At 40.2% G+C, this 17326-nt stretch overlaps 1 protein-coding gene across 2 annotated transcripts in view; it reads left to right on the forward strand.

The window, feature by feature from the left end:
* RNF150 (ring finger protein 150) overlaps window positions 1-17326 on the forward strand; it is a 273247-nt gene that overhangs the window by 153341 nt on the left and 102580 nt on the right. Inside the window, exons 1-2 of one of the 2 annotated variants that reach the window (XM_086346605.1) lie at window positions 8457-8723; window positions 16747-16997. In XM_086346605.1, the coding sequence (XP_086202731.1) occupies window positions 8693-8723; window positions 16747-16997 (282 nt within the window). In that variant the 5' untranslated portion in view covers window positions 8457-8692. Of the gene's footprint in view, window positions 1-8456; window positions 8724-16746; window positions 16998-17326 lie in introns of those variants that run through there. The other variant, XM_086346604.1, reaches the window with a different exon arrangement.

The following is a 17326-nucleotide window of genomic DNA, read 5'->3' on the forward strand; positions in this document are numbered from 1 at the left end:
AAAACAGAAGAAATTAAATTTAGTATATTTTATGTAACAATATATCTAAACTATGTTTTCAATATCTAATCACCATGAAGTATCCCATTATTAATATCAAATATTAATAATTTCTAATGATATTTTTAATGCCAGTTCTTCAAATTCCAGTGTGTATTCTACACTTAAGCACATTTCAGTCTGGATGCTACATCTTCAGCGACATACTTGATCTGTATTTAGATTTTATAAAACTTAACACTTGAAAAAATAGATTGTCCTACCCAAGTTATCTCAGACATACTTAGTTTTCCAGTAATTGAGCTGAGTAATGGTTTTAAATTAAAATTTAAACTAATGAACATTAGAAATTCAACCATACTAGGTACATTACGAGTACTCAATGGCAGCCTGTGGCTAGTGGCTCCCATGTTGGACAACAAGCCTTATAGAATGATTGGTATGTGTTCAAATGATTTCAGCGGATACTCAGTATCCAAAGAATATTCTTTTTCCCTAAGGGTAGAGATAGGAAAGAAGAATGCTTGATTCTCCCTTCAGATATGTAGTTTGAGTGATAGTCTTCAGTAGCTATATGTTGACTACAACTATAAGAGGGCAAGTAGGCATGAGAAGGTATGAAAGAGCTGCTTCTGCTAAATGACTTTTTTAATAAAAAATAAGTGGGGAGGAGTTCAGGTTTTTGCTTTGGATTGTTTTTCTATCTGTAAACCTACTGAAGAGGATATTTATGAAGCAGTATATATCACTAAAGTACAAGCCAGTAGAGACAGTATTTAGGATATCAGAGAATTATAAAGAAAGAAAAGAAGAAGAGAAATTATTTGGGGACAGTCTTAGCTTGTGTTTCCCCAGAAGCAGACCTAACGCAAGTATTCAAGTACAAGCCATTTATTTGAGCGGTGATTCCAGGAAATACCAGTTGGGGAATGGAGAGATGCAAGAGGGAGGGAAAGAAGCCAGTATAGTATGCTATTAAGCAAGTTACCACCCTGAGTCACTGAAATCTGATCGCCCTGAGGAGCTCTGGGAAATGGCTTGGAAATATGCCACAGACTTCTACCAGCATAGGAAGGAGGGAGCTGAGGTATTTATGCACCGGCATCCTCGGTGACTAGTTCAAGACTGCCCTCCAGAGATAGTACTTCTCCTTACCCACACAGTCCAAGTGACTCTAGTGGTCAAGGAAAGCCATTTATGCAAAGAAATCCTGAGTCTGGCAGTTGAAAATCAGGACAGCGTATACTAAAATGGTACGGGCTGGGGATACAGGTGGGTAATGGATAACATCTGCTGTAGACATTCTGACTTATAATGTAGAATGTCTCAAAAATATAATGTGGAGCTGTCTCAAAATTCATACTGAATTTCCCAACTCTTTTTCCCCTTCCTAGACCTGAGATCATGTTAAATGTACCCAGTTCCCCCTGTCCTGAGATCTACCGATACAGCCATGAAGACCAAGGAGCCTTATAAACTTGACTGACTTTCCTATTAGTCTAGAATCATTTCATACCAGTGTCTGTCACAACAAGTTGCTCGAATTTATGGGTCCAGCCAAAGGATATGCAGTGTTTTCCATTTTGGAGCTTGGGCTATGAGAAGCTGTTTACTATCCACCAAGGTATAACATCAAGTTCTGCCATTTTTTATGTTTTCTCAATATATTAATAATTGGTCTTTTAACTGACATTAATATTATTTGTTGAATTCGTAGTCCATGTCATCTTACCATAGGGAAAGCTCTGTGGGGACTCCCAGCTTCTAGAAACCAAAACTAATAAACTTTAATTGTCCTTAAACAAGGGATTTTCCAATATGAACTTTTAATAAAGGAAACTTTCACTTCTAATTTTCAGAAACTACTGAAAACAACTTTGGAGGATACTAAAAAGGAACTAGAGATGAATCAAGTAAAGTAATGAGGGATTTAATAATTATGCAATGAATTGAGAATTCCAGGTCATTTCTACCAAACATGAAAAATTATGAAAAGATATGATTCATGTGTATTTCTCTATTCTGTGTAGCAGTTCAGAAAATAAATATCTAGAAGTTCAGTAGATCCAAGATAATATGATAGTTTTTCAATTGTAAGTTCTGGCCGTGTATTTTTAAAAATAGTCTCAGTTCAGTTCAGTTCAGTCGCTCAGTCGTGTCCGACTCTTTGCGACCCCATGAATCGCAGCACACCAGGCCTCCCTGTCCATCACCAACTCCCGGAGTTCACTCAGACTCACATCCATGGAGTCAGTGATGCCATCCAGCCATCTCATCCTCTGTCGTCCCCTTCTCCTCCTGCCCGCAATCCCTCCCAGCATCAGAGTCTTTTGCAATAAGTCAGCTCTTCACATGAGGTGGCCAAAGTATTGGAGTTTCAGCTTCAGCATCATTCCTTCCAAAGAACACCCAGGGCTGGTCTCCTTCAGAATGGACTGGTTGGATCTCCTTGCAGTCCAAGGGACTCTCAAGAGTCTTCTCCAACACCACAGTTCAGAAGCATCAATTCTTCGGCACTCAGCTTTCTTCACAGTCCAACTCTCACATCCATACATGACCACTGGAAAAACCATAGCCTTGACTAGACGGACCTTTGTTGGCAAAGTAATGTCTCTGCTTTTTAATATGCTATCTAGTGAGGTATAATTGATGTGACTTTTCCCAGTAGTTCACAGCAGAACAAAACACAAATCCATGTTTGTATTGATTATGTGACAGTTTCAAACTAAAAATTATCCAATTTTTATTTTTCACTACTTTAAGAGAGCAACATGAGTTGGGCCATTAATTGCTAATTGTTAACCCAGGTATGTTCACTTTTTCCTTCAAAGATTAATTTTTTTATTTAAATGCTGTAGTTTCCTTTCATTGACCAATGTGAGGTGGAAAGTTCATCCTTTCACGTTGCATAAATGGGACTTTGCTCAGCACGAGGCCCTCAGCTGTGTCAAGGGGTCCCTGTAGCATTCAGGGGCTCCAGGTTGTCCGGAAGCTCATTCTTTGTTTCTGGGCCTCGAACCAAAGTTGGTGTGTTCCTTCTCATGCCTACTTAGCTCCTCTGGTCTAAGTGCAACTATCTGAAATGTTTAAAATAATTATTTGATAGATGGTATTCATGATAATAATAACTATTAATATTTATTAAACACTGTACTCTGGGTTCTTTATATGCATTATCTCATTTAATTCTCACTCAACCATTTGGATTCGGTACATTTACTACTAGAGGCTTGGAGAAATCCTGAAGCTTGAAGATTTAGTAAATCTTCCAAGGTCACCCAGTTAGGAGTTACAATAAATGATTCTGCTAGTTAATTTCATTGATTAGATTGCTAGGAAGAGATAATGCTAGGGACTTTTCTTCTCTTGTAATCTCCTCTCCTGCAATTCCATTATTCTGCTCCTTAATGAGACTTATATGTATATTGGTTTTTGTCCAAACTAAAATTAGAACTTAAAACATTTTATATGTAAACAGAAGGTTCTCTCAGCATTATTACTGGTTCCAATAAAAATTGAATTATTGTATAAGTCAATTTGGTATTCTACAATTTATTTTATGTCAGCATGGACTCTGGCATTTTTAACTGTTTAAAATTCTCACAAAAACTAGAAGTAAGTTATTTTTGAGTCTGATGTGCTGACTGTTCTATGAAAATACTTACACGTGGGCTATAAATAAAATACCTTATTTTATATTCATCACTCCCCCAACAATTATTACAAATTCACAGAAAATTCTGCACACTTTTAAATTAGGGGAAAATATGAATATTTTAAAAATGCGAGTCATTGATCATCTCAGATGTAGCTGAGGAACTAACATCAGTGAGTTCATTACTAGAGCTTTTCCAAAGAAAATAAAGTTGGCTGTCGTTAGCATCTCCTTTAAAGATTTCTTTTTTACTTCATAAAAGTTAGTTGTTATGGAGCCCCTCTAAGTGTAATGACAAATCTCCACTTAGGGTATCCGGTGCATAATTAAAGTGCAGTTTAGAATTAAATGAAAAAAAAGCAGACTCACAAAGAGAACAAATTAGTGATTACCCATGGGGAGAGGGAAGGGAGGAGGGGCAGTACGGGGGTGGGGGAGTTGGTGCAGAGAGTGTTACTATGTGATTATATGAAATCATGTGTGTGAAACTTCCAAAAATTGTTAAGGTCTATAAAATTAAAGAATCATTCAAAAAAGAAAGATTACCTTGTCCATATGACTGGCATATGTTAATTCATAAATTATGATTTTGGCTTCATTTAAAAAAATAAAGTGCATTTTAGTAACTCCCAGCATTTGACATATTTCAAGTTGTTAGCAAAGCATTAGGAACCACAAATGACCAGTTTCTACTCAACTACTTGGATGAACCTTTACTATTTTTAACTGAGAGGGCTTCTGGAGAAATCATATCAGCTAGTTTGCACTATAGGTTATCACTTTGGTTCCTGAATAATCAATTTCTGTACTCCTAAAGTTGTCCTACTGTGAATTTGTTTTTATCCCCTGAAAACTAATTTTTATTGTCCAGATTAAGACTGTGGTCCAGACAACATCTTTCCCATTCCCAGCAAATGTAGAAACACAAATTTCAGGAAGGATACATGGGTTTGAGGATATATTTGGCAGTAGTAAGACAATCAGTTCAGTTCAGTTGCTCAGTCATGTCCGACTCTTTGTGACCCCATGGACTGCAGCATACTAGGCTTCCGTGTCCATCACCACCTCCCTGAGCTTGCTCAAACTCATGTCCATGGAGTTGGTGATGCCATCCAACCTTCTCATCCTCTGTCATCCCCTTCTTCTCCCGCCTTCAATCTTTCCCAGCATCAGGGTCTTTTCCAATGAGAAAGACAATAATGACACTGATAAAACCTGCCGTCTGTATTGTGGTTTTATATGGCAGCCCCTGTGCTAACATTCTTCACTATAAATTACCTCCTTTAAAAATCAGACAGGATATTTCCCTGTGTATTTTTTCTCAGTGATCCTACAGTAAGATTGCTAATAGAGAATGAGGGTGGAAAAGAGCATATAGGAGGCATGAGGAGAGATATTAAAGATATGAGAGGAGGGCATGGCAACCCACTCCAGTATTCTTGCCTAAAGAATCCCTTGGGCAGAGGAGTCTGGCTGACTGCAGTCCACAGGGTCACAAAGAGTCGGACATGACTGAAGTATGTAAAGATATGAGCTCATAAAGATATGAGCATGTAAACATGAAGACATGAGGTCATCATGTAGACAAAGGGAAAGCAGATCCAGAATAGAGTAGAATGGATGGTCTGCATTATGCTGAGTGAAAAAACTAAGCCAAAAGCCAATCTCAAAATGATTACATGCTGCATGATTCCATTTATATAACATTCTAGAAATGACAAAATTACAGAGATGGAGAACAGATAAGTGGACATCAGGGATTTGGGAAGGGGAAAGCGAGGGCGAGGGGTTCATTTGAAAAAAGGAATCATAAATTTAAAGTGAAAACAGATGACTGGTGAGATTTTTCTCTTAGCCGTGTTCCCATGATGAAGTGGGGGCATAGAAAAAAAGCAAACTTTGTAGGGCACTTTCTTTGGAGAAATGAAAGAGCAAGGGGGTTAAGAGTATTTTTAGAGGGGTTCTTATAATTATGGGCCATGTGATCTAGGTAGTGAGAACAAAAGGGAAGCCAGGAGGAAGCTGATGGGTAGTAAGAAAGTGGCATCTTTGAGATCGGCTTTAATCTCAAAGAGAGATAATTGGCTATAACCCAGTACAAAATAAAAAGTTAAAAAGAGAGCAAGACAATGTTCCTTGACCATAATCAACAATAACAATAATCAGATCAGATCAGTCACTCAGTTGTGTCCAACTCTTTGCGACCCCATGAATCGCAGCACGCCAGGCCTCCCTGTCCATCACCAACTCCCGGAGTTCACTCAGACTCGTGTCCATCGAGTCGGTGATGCCATCCAGCCATCTCATCCTCTATTGTCCCCTTCTCCTCCTGCCCCCAATCCCTCCCAGCATCAGAGTCTTTTCCAATGAGTCAACTCTTCACATGAGGTGGCCAAAGTACTGGAATTTCAGTTTTAACATCATTTCTTCCAAAGAAATCCCAGGGCTGATATCCTTCAGAATGGACTGGTTGGATCTCCTTGCAGTCCAAGGGACTCTCAAGAGTCTTCTCCAACACCACAGTTCAAAAGCATCAATTCTTCGGCACTCAGCCTTCTTCACAGTCCAACTCTCACATCCATACATGACCACTGGAAAAACCATAGCCTTGACTAGATGGACCTTTGTTGGCAAAGTAATGTCTCTGCTTTTGAATATGCTATCTAGGTTGGTCATAACTTTCCTTCCAAGGAGTAAGTGTCTTTTAATTTCATGGCTGCAGTCACCATCTGCAGTGATTTTGGAGCCCAGAAAAATAAAGTCTGACACTGTTTCCACTGTTCCCCATCTATTTCCCATGAAATGGTGGGACCAGATGCCATGATCTTCATTTTCTGAATGTTGAGCTTTAAGCCAACTTTTTCACTCTCCACTTTCACTTTCATCAAGAGGCTTTTGAGTTCTTCTTCACTTTCTGCCATAAGGGTGGTGTCATCTGCATATCTGAGGTGATTGATATTTCTCCCGGCAATCTTGATTCCAGCTTGTGTTTCTTCCAGCCCAGTGTTTCTTCCAGTCCAGTGTTTCTCATGATGTACTCTGCATATAAGTTAAATAAACAGGGTGACAATATACAACCTTGACGAACTCCTTTTCCCATTTGGAACCAGTCTGTTGTTCTATGTCCAGTTCTAACTGTTGCTTCCTGACCTGCATACAAATTTCTCAAGAGGCAGATCAGGTGGTCTGGTATTCCCATCTCTTTCAGAATTTTCTACAGTTTATTGTGATCTACACAGTCAAAGGCTTTGCCATAGTCAATAAGGCAAAAATAGATGTTTTTCTGGAACTCTCTTGCTTTTTCTATAATGCAGCGGATGTTGGCAATTTGATCTCTGATTCCTCTGCCTTTTCTAAAACCAGCTTGAACATCAGGAAGTTCACGGTTCACATACTGCTGAAGCCTGGCTTGGAGAATTTTGAGCACTACTTTACTAGCGTGTGAGATGAGTGCAATTGTGCGGTAGTTTGAGCATTCTTTGGCATTGCCTTTCTTTGGGATTGGAATGAAAATGGACCTTTTCCAGTCCTGTGGCCACTGCTGAGTTTTCCAAATTTGCTGGCATATTGTGTGCAGCACTTTCACAGCATCATCTTTCAGGATTTGGAATGGCTCAACTGGAATTCCATCACCTCCACTAGCTTTGTTCATAGTGATGCTTTCTAAGGCCCACTTGACTTCACATTCCAGGATGTCTGGCTCTAGGTCAGTGATCACACCATCGTGATTATCTGGGTCATGAAGATCTTTTTTGTACAGTTCTTCTGTGTATTCTTGCCGTCTCTTCTTAATATCTTCTGCTTCTGTTAGGTCCATACCATTTCTGTCCTTTATCGAGCTCATCTTTGCATGAACTGTTCCTTTGGTATCTCTGATTTTCTTGAGGAGATCCCTAGTCTTTCCCATTCTGTTGTTTTCCTCTATTTCTTTGCACTGATCGCTGAAGAAGGCTTTCTTATCTCTTCTTGCTATTCTTTGGAACTCTGCATTCAGATGCTTATATCTTTCCTTTTCTCCTTTGTTTTTTGCTTCTCTTCTTTTCACAGCTATTTGTAAGGCCTCCCCAGACAGCCATTTTGCTTTTTTGCATTTCTTTTCCATGGGGATGGTCTTGATCCCTGTCTCCTGTACAATGTCACAAACCTCATTCCGTAGTTCATCACGCACTCTATCTATCAGATCTAGGCCCTTAAATCTATTTCTCACTTCCACTGTATAATCATAAGGGATTTGATTTAGGTCATACCTGAATGGTCTAGTGGTTTTCCCTACTTTCTTCCATTTAAGTCTGAATTTGGCAATAAGGAGTTCATGGTCTGAGCCACAGTCAGCTCCTGGTCTTGTTTTTGCTGACTGTATAGAGCTTCTCCATCTTTGGCTGCAAAGAATAACAATAATAGTGATTACAAATGGCTAACTTTAAAAGTCACATATGTTTGGAAACTAAATGCATAGTACTAAATAACCTTTTCCATTGGCATGAAATCTGCTTCTTCAGATTTCAAAGTCATACAAATAAACTTTATTGTATAGTTTTCTTCATATAAGGCTAGTGTTTATTAGGCTTTTCGTTAGATATTTTATGACTTCTGTTGTTATAAGTATAGATCACATTTTCCATTACATATTCTGGTTAGGTATTACTGGTGTATAGGAACCTCCTAATTTTTGTATGCAGATCTTAAATCTTGTCTTTTACTGAACGTTCTTCTAATTTTAAAAGCTAGATTATCTTGACATTTTAGGTGGTCATGTGATTCCCCCAAATAATGACAATTTGTACTCTTCCTTGCACCAAAGAATTGGTGCTTTTGAACTGTGGTGTGGAGAAGACACTTGAGAGTCCCTTGGACTGCAAGGAGATCCAACCAGTCCATTCTAAAGGAGATCAACCCTGGGTGTTCTTCGGAAGGAATGATGCTAAAGCTGAAACTCCAGTACTTTGGCCACCTCCTGCGAAGAGTTGACTCATTGGAAAAGACTCTGATGCTGGGAGGAATTGGGGGCAGGAGGAGAAGGGGACGACAGAGGATGAGATGGCTGGATGGCATCACCGACTCAGTGGATGTGAGTTTGAGTGAACTCTGGGAGTTGGTGATGGACAGGGAGGCCTGGCGTGCTGCGATTCATGGGGTCGCAAAGAGTCAGACACGACTGAGCTACTGAACTGAACTGAACTGAACTGTACTCTTCCTTTCCTAGACTCACCATTCTAATTCCTGTTTCTTTGTGCCAAACATCTACTTTAAACATTGGCTTGTGCATGTGTGCGTGCTAAGTTGCTTCAGTTGAGTCTGACTCTTTGTGCCCTTATGGACTCTAGCCCGCCAGGCTCCTCTGTCCATGGGATTCTCCAGGCCAGAATACTGGAGTGGCTTGCCATGCCCTCCTCCAGGGGATCTTCCCAACCTAGGAATGGAAGCCATGTCTCAAGTCTCCTGCATTGGCAGGCAGGTTCTTTACCACTAGCGCCACCTGGGAAGTCCTAAATATTGGCTCATCCTTGTCTTATTCATGATTTAAATTGAAAACTTCTAATGTTGTTTCTTCCATTTAATGCACTATTTCAAGGAGATGCTTTGTATCACATTAAGTAAATTTCCTTGTATTTCTCTTAATAAGAATGAGAAATGGGTGCCATTCTCAACATATGGCTTCCTTCTGTAAGAAGCTGGCTGCTTGACATCTCTTCCATGTGAAGTCAGAGAAAGGGGGAGATAAGATCTGGAGTGCACATACTCAGCCATTTATGGATATGACCTTGGAGTAGCAAACACCATCTCTACTCAACATCTCAAAGGCCAAATATTCATCACATGGCCACATCTAGCTAGCCTCAAGGAACGTTGCTGATGATTAATGCTTTTCACTCAACAGCCTGTGCCCATCTGAGACAATAACACCATAGAAGTGCAAGACAGCAGATGCTGGAGAACAGATAGCTACATCAGATAACCATGTGCTGCTCTCCTTTGATTTGTTAATGTACTGAAACGCATTAACACATTCTCCAATATTACATCACCCTCACCTTCCTAGGATAAACCTCTTGGATCATGAATATTTTTTTCTATTTGATTGGAATCCATTTGTGAATGCTTTTTTTTTGCATCTGTGTTTGTTAAAAATAATTTTTAAATTAATGCAGAGTGGTCCAGTGGTTAAGAGTCTGCCTTTACAATGCAGGGGACCCAAGTTTAATCCCTGGTCTGAAAACTAAGATGCCACATGCTGCGAATCAGCTAAGCGGCAACCAGAGAATCCATGCAACAAAAGATCCAACCTGACACAATGAACACTGCCCTAAGACCCAATGCAGCCAAACAGATAACAAACATCAGTGCAGAAGGTGGTAATGCTTCACATTTCTATGGTTCACTGCAGTTTTTGTAAGTCCTTTCACATACATTATCTCAGTTAAGAATACATGATAATTGGAGCTGACTCTTTTAAAAATGATAATGAAGTAGAATGACCTAAATGAAATCCCTTATGATTATACAGTGGAAGTGAGAAATAGATTTAAGGGACTAGGTCTGATCGACAGAGTTCCTGATGAACTATGGACAGAGGTTTGTGACATTGTACAGGAGACAGGGATCAAGACCATCCCCATGGAAAAGAAATGCAAAAAAGCAAAATGGCTGTCTGAGGAGGCCTTACAAATAGCTGTGAAAAGAAGAGAAGCAAAAAACAAAGGAGAAAAGGAAAGATATAAGCATCTGAATGCAGAGTTCCAAAGAATAGCAAGAAGAGATAAGAAAGCCTTCTTCAGCGATCAATGCAAAGAAGTAGAGGAAAACAACAGAATGGGAAAGATTAGAGATCTCTTCAAGAAAATTAGAGATACCAAGGGAACATTTCATGCAAAGGTGGGCTCAATAAAGGACAGAAATGGTATGGACCTAACAGAAGCAGAAGATATTAAGAAGAGGTGGCAAGAATACACAGAAGAACTGTATGAAAAAGAGCTTCACAACTCAGATAATCAAGATGGTGTGATCACTGACCTAGAGCCAGACATCCTGGAATGTGAAGTCAAGTGGGCCTTAGAAAGCATCACTATGAACAAAGCTAGTGGAGGTGATGGAATTCCAGTTGAGCCATTCCAAATCCTGAAAGATGATGCTGTGAAAGTGCTGCACTCAATATGCCAGCAAATTTGGAAAACTCAGCAGTGGCCACAGGACTGGAAAAGGTCCATTTTCATTCCAATCCCAAAGAAAGGCAATGCCAAAGAATGCTCAAACTACCATATAATTGCACTCATCTCACACACTAGTAAAGTAGTGCTCAAAATTCTCCAAGCCAGGCTTCAGCAATATGTGAACCGTGAACTTCCTGATGTTCAAGCTGGTTTTAGAAAAGGCAGAGGAGCCAGAGATCAAATTGCCAACATCCGCTGGATCATGGAAAAAAGCAAGAGAGTTCCAGAAAAACATCTATTTCTGCTTTATTGACTATGCCAAAGCCTTTGACTGTGTAGATCACAATAAACTGTGGAAAATTCTTCAAGAGATGGAAATACCAGACCACCTGACCTGCCTCTTGAGAAACCTATATGCAGGTCAGGAAGCAACAGTTAGAACTGGACATGGAACAACAGACTGGTTCCAAAGAGGAAAAGGAGTACGTCAAGGCTATATATTGTCAGCCTGCTTATTTAACTTATACACAGAGTACATCATGAGAAATGCTGGGCTGGAAGAAACACAAGCTGGAATCAAGATTGCCGGGAGAAATATCAATCACCTCAGATATGCAGATGACACCACCCTTATGGCAGAAAGTGAAGAGGAACTAAAAAGCCTCTTGATGAAAGTGAAAGAGGAGAGTGGAAAAGTTGGCTTAAAGCTCAACATTCATAAAATGAAGATCACAGCATCTGGTCCCATCACTTCATGGGAAATAGATGGAGAAACAGTGGAAACAGTGTCAGACTTTATTTTCTGGGCTCCAAAATCACTGCAGATGGTGACTGCAGCCATGAAATTAAAAGACGCTTACTCCTTGGAAGGAAAGTTATGACCAACCTAGATAGCATATTCAAAAGCAGAGACATTACTTTGCCAACAAAGGTCCATCTAGTCAAGGCTATGGTTTTTCCATTGGTCATGTATGGATATGAGAGTTGGACTGTGAAGAAAGCTGAGTGCTGAAGAATTGATGTTTTTGAACTGTGGTGTTGGAGAAGCCTCTTGAGAGTCCCTTGGACTTTAAGGAGATCTAACCAGACCATCCTAAAGGAGATCAGTCCTGGGTGTTCATTGGAAGGACTGATACTGAAGCTGAAACTCCAATACTTTGGCCACCTGATGCGAAGAGTTGACTCATTGGAAAAGACCCTGATGCTGGGAGGGATTGGGGGCAGGAGGAGAAGGGGACGACAGAGGATTAGATGGCTGGATGGCATCACTGACTCGATGGACATGAGTCTGAGTGAACTCCAGGAGTTTGTGATGGACAGGGAGGCCTGGTGTGCTACGATCCATGGGGTCGCAAAGAGTCGGACACGTCTAAGCAACTGAACTGAAGTGTTAGAAAGTATCTACAAATGGAAACTGCAGGTTTCTCTTAGTATTGAGTGAATTCTAAAGGACAATCCATGAAACTAAAATGAGAATTAGAGGAGACAGAGGATACAGAGAATTGAAAAAGGATTTTTGCTTGCATGAATTCCGAGGAATTTTATCACTCTCCAGGATGTACGAGGAGGAATGGGACTGCCAACTCTGTAAACTATCTAGCCCTCTGCTGGTTTTCTAAACATTCTGTTGAGAGAGTTTTTACAACCTGGTTTTGAATCCATAAGTAAAGAATTTCCCTGACATTCAACATTATTTGGCTTTTTGAACTTTTGATTCCTTACTTATCTGCATGTACCAAATTGTGCTAAGTTGCTTTGGTTGTGTCCGACTCTGTGCGACCCTATGGACTGCAGCCTGCCAGGCTCCTCTGTCCATCGGATTCTCCAGGCAAAAATACTGGAGCGCGTTGCTTTTCCTTCTCCAAATTAGATGACAGTTGAGCCCACGCCCAGGAAAAGGAAGCACGAAAACTCTGGGCCGCTTCTGCTGTTTGTCTGGCAGCTGGGTCATCTGTGTCCTGGTCACGGGACAGGGCTGAAGAGCTTTTCCAGGATACACGATAATTACACAGCAGTGATCACTCAAAAGTAGAGTGCCTTTGGGAGGAAAATAGATGGTAGGCTGACATCATTTGCAAAAAGAGGAGCTGCACATGACAATGACTGGGCATCAGAGTAAACATTTGTTGTTGTTATTTAGTCACTGCAGTTGTGTCTGACTCTTTGAGACCCCACGGACTGTACCCTTCCAGACTCCTCTATCCATGGGATTCTCCTGGCAAGAATACTGGAGTGGGTTGCCATGCCCTCCTCCAGGGGATGAACTCCCATCTCCTGCTTGGCAGTTGGAATCTTTACCACTGAGCCACCTGGAAAGCCCCAGAGTAAACATAAAATTGCCCCAATAGCGGGGTCTCTTTGTAGATTTTACCCATATAAAATATGCTTTGTTAACTTCTCTCTCCTGAGACTCAGAGCCTCCTGGGTGTCATAGATTTGATACTTAGGGCAGCACTTACCTCCGAGGAGAACTCAGCTGGGCTTTCAGCACTCTCTCCCCCATCACCCCTGGTTCTCCCTTTCTCCCCGCACCCCACCCCCAACACACACACATACCCTCAGAAGCAATTACACTCCAAGCTACCTGGAGAGAATCTTCCAGCTTCTCTGGAACACTGGCTGCATAAAAAACAAAATGAAGCAAAGATCTGGGAATTTTCTGGAAACCCATATTGGTGCACACATCTCATTTGAATAGATTAGGTCCTATAGCGGATTTTGTGCATCGATCAGACTGCTGAAATAATTCACAAGTCTGCTTTGTACCATTTTTAGACACCCTAAATGCCAAGATTATTAATGACTATTTCTGTTGGTATAAATGGATGCCTTCAGTGTCTCTTTTTACCATGCACAATAAGTAGCCTAAAGTACAGGGAGAAATATCTCAGAATCCCATCTATTTTCTACCAACATTAGCCCTAGAAATTCATTATGAACATTGAAAATGCATAAGGTTGAGGTCCACATGAAAAGAACCACACCATTTCCATTTTCAGTCTTTTCAAGCAGATATCATATATCATGAAAGTGCAACAGTGGGATAAACAACACAGGTAGTGCAACTGAGCACTTAGGTTTAAAATAAGTGCTTTAAAATAGCAAATTATACCTTACAGGAAAAAAAGATGTTTCCTTGTGTCCTGAAAGTGGGTGATGGGTAATGTAAAACTCTTCAGATATCCAAAATTTGGTTACCTATTTTTAACATGCTGAACTGAAGTTTGGAAAAAAACCTGTCCAGTTTCAAAGCCCAAACCTTCACTATCAGGCTCTGTGATATCTCTTTTTTATAAATGGTCCCTTAATATAAATAGATAATAGGAATATTGTAAGGAGGGAAATGACTAAGTAAAGAGGCTACCAAATAGTAAATATGTTAAAAGCTCCACAGCTAAAAGAGCCAAAAGATAGATCCACCTTACAAAAAAAAAAAAAAAAATCCAAAAATAGACCCCTGTATGTCTGAGAATTTAGGAAAAAAACAAATTTCATCCTATCTGTCTCCTCTCTGCCCATCACGTTAAATGTGGTGTTGCTATTGAACCGCACTCAGATTGCTCAAGATTTAAATGTAAAAAGTAGAACTACATTTAAAGTACAGCTAAAAGAAATTTTAGATGAATATTTCTATCATCTTTGATGAAGAAGAGCTTCATTCACAGAGAATCAAAAGTAGAAGTCATAAAGGAATATATTGATGAAATTTGACTACTAAAAAGAGTGAAATTGGTCTAAGTCTGAGCATGCATGAGTGCTAAGTCGCTTCACTCATGTCCGACTCTGTGCGACCCCATGGACTGTAGCCCACCAGGCTCCTCTGTCCATGGGATTCTCCAAAGTCTGAGCATACAAAGTCTTATATAAATAACCCCGAGACCTCATCTCCAAAAAGAAAAACGGTCTCATTCTGGAACCTTGAATAGACTCACTTGAAAAATATATAAAGTAAAAAAAAAAAAAAAAATCAAGTGAAAACTTATGATCTATCACTGACTAAATATCTACAGTGTGGCTCCAGTACCGGGGTGAACTTCACCAGGCCAGATTAGTCCAGTATACAAAGATCATATTTCTATAGAGCCAAAACCTGCCAGAAGCTCTGATTCCTCACAGAACCTCAGACCACATACAGCCATTAGCCAAAGTAAACATGACGAGAGAACGAGCATCAGGATTGTCAGTAAATTCTGCAGAGTTGAAATCTAAGCCATCGGTTTCAGTAATTCCCAGAAAGAACGGCCAAATCTAAACACTGTGTAGTTCTGTGATTTTTACAGTTGAGCCAGTGCAAAGGTTTCAGGAATTTAAAAAATCATATAGTTGATGTCTCATACATAGACACCTTTGTATCTAGCTGGCTTTTAAAAATATTCATTTGGCCTAAGTGAAATACCATCAAGGAATTTAGGATGGAAAAACTGCCTAGAGATCAAGGTCAAGGGAAAGCCCTAAATAGCTTCTAAGAAACTTGCAACACCCTGAACAAATATAATCTGGTAATTCTGTCTCACTGACTGACCTCAGTGCATGGATAAGGCCAGCTTTAAGCAGCTGAAGGCATGTTTAATTCTCTCCAGAACCTACATCCTAATTGCAAGTTTGCAGTTTAATTTGTAGTGACCTCAAGTAATAGGGCATTTCCATGTGGAAACGGGGCCCATGAAGAACATTATAGGATGGATTGGAGTTGAGGTACTCCCTGAAAACTAACCTAGGGATTGTTATTCTCATCTGAGCATCAGCCACTAGTGACGTGTTGAGTTGGCTCATTTGGAGCTGATATCATTATCTTTACCAAAGACCCCTTACAGAGGCCTCTGAACTCCTCACCAAGAGGCTGTGCCTCAGAGTGCCATGAGGAGAAGGGAAAATGACCCAGATATCTCAGACTGAAGAAGGGTACCACTTTTGCTTCAAAATGTCCAATAAACAGGGGCTCCGCAGTAAGAGTATTTGAGAGTGGAGATGAAACCATCCTGGAGTTATCTGTACAGTTTCTCTCCTCTCTTTGCTTGGCATGAGGATACACAAAATGTTTACATTGAATTAGGTAAAATAAGCAGAAGATAATTCTGAGACTGTTATTTTATGTTGGCAGGTCATATTAGAGCTTGTTAAGAAAACTTGTTTAGCAGAAACAGATTCACAGATATAGAAAACACACTTGTGGTTATCAAAGGGGAGACAGAAGTGGGCAGGGACAAATTAGGGGTATGGGATTAACTAATTATTATGTATAAAGCAGATAAACAGCAAAGACATATAGTGTAACACAGGGAATTATAGCCATTATCTTAATAACTCACAATGGAATGTAAGCTACAAAAATTCTGACTCACGATGCTATGTACCTAAAATTAACAATGTTATAAATCAACTATACTTTAATAAAAAGAAAAATCTGCTTTGTGATTGCTTTGGATATTGTAGGAGAAGCCTGTCTTGGAAATGATTAATAGAAGTCTATGACTGAGTGCTCCTAGTGTCTGTGAAGGGGAAGGAGAGAACTCACAGACAGATGGTGTAAATTTAGGTATTTTATCCTTTGCCATGGGGCGCAAAGTACCTTTTCCCCTCTGTGGAGTGACTGTGAAATGCAACATAGAACTGTAAACTGGGCTGGTTGGGAGGGTCCATCTTTCCTGGACCAGGGCCAACACCACCTTGGGGAGCTAGGAAAGGGGCAGGATCATGACCTCGCTGGTACCAAAAACAGGCATTTGTTTCAGGTTCTTTACTCATCTGTAAGACAGCAGCATCCCATAGTAGCTGAAGAAAGGAAAATTCACCTCCATTTCTGGCTGGGAATTAGACCTGGCTGTCTGGTCTGGCACAGACTCATTGAAAGAAGTACCATTATTTGATGCGTGTTATTCTGTTCACACACTTTCCGGTGATCTTCTCTTTCATCCCCTTACACTTGTTGTCCTCTCACAACAGGTGTCGAAGACATCGTGGCAATCATGATCCCTGAGCCCAAGGGGAAGGAGATAGTAAGCCTGCTGGAGAGAAACATCACTGTGACCATGTACATCACCATCGGGACCCGGAACTTGCAGAAATACGTGAGCCGCACCTCGGTCGTGTTTGTGTCCATCTCCTTCATCGTGCTCATGATCATTTCCCTTGCCTGGCTGGTCTTCTACTATATCCAGAGGTTTCGATATGCAAATGCCAGGGACAGGAACCAGGTGAGTAGCAGAAAGTTATACAAAAAAAAAAAAAAAACTTAAAAATTATTACCACAGTAAGACATTATGGTGTAAGCTTTGGAGATCACAGAAAATGCCATGACCAAAACCAAACTTACCTATGATGCCCCTACTCAAGATAAACACTGTTAACATTTGCTGCAGAGGTTTTCAGGTCTTTTCCAGGTATACATATTTTAATGTCTTGCTAACATTGTTCTGTAACATGGAGATGCTTTGTCCCACATTCCTATTGCTCATTCATGGGGCAGTTATTTACTATTTAGACAGTGCCTCAGTTGGTGAAGAATCAGCCTACGATGAAGAAG

The sequence above is a fragment of the Bos grunniens genome, chromosome 17 (assembly GCF_055505025.1).
Source record: "Bos grunniens cultivar Pamir isolate PY7600 chromosome 17, Bosgru_T2T1.0, whole genome shotgun sequence".
In the NCBI taxonomy this organism is placed as follows: Eukaryota; Metazoa; Chordata; class Mammalia; order Artiodactyla; family Bovidae; genus Bos; species Bos grunniens.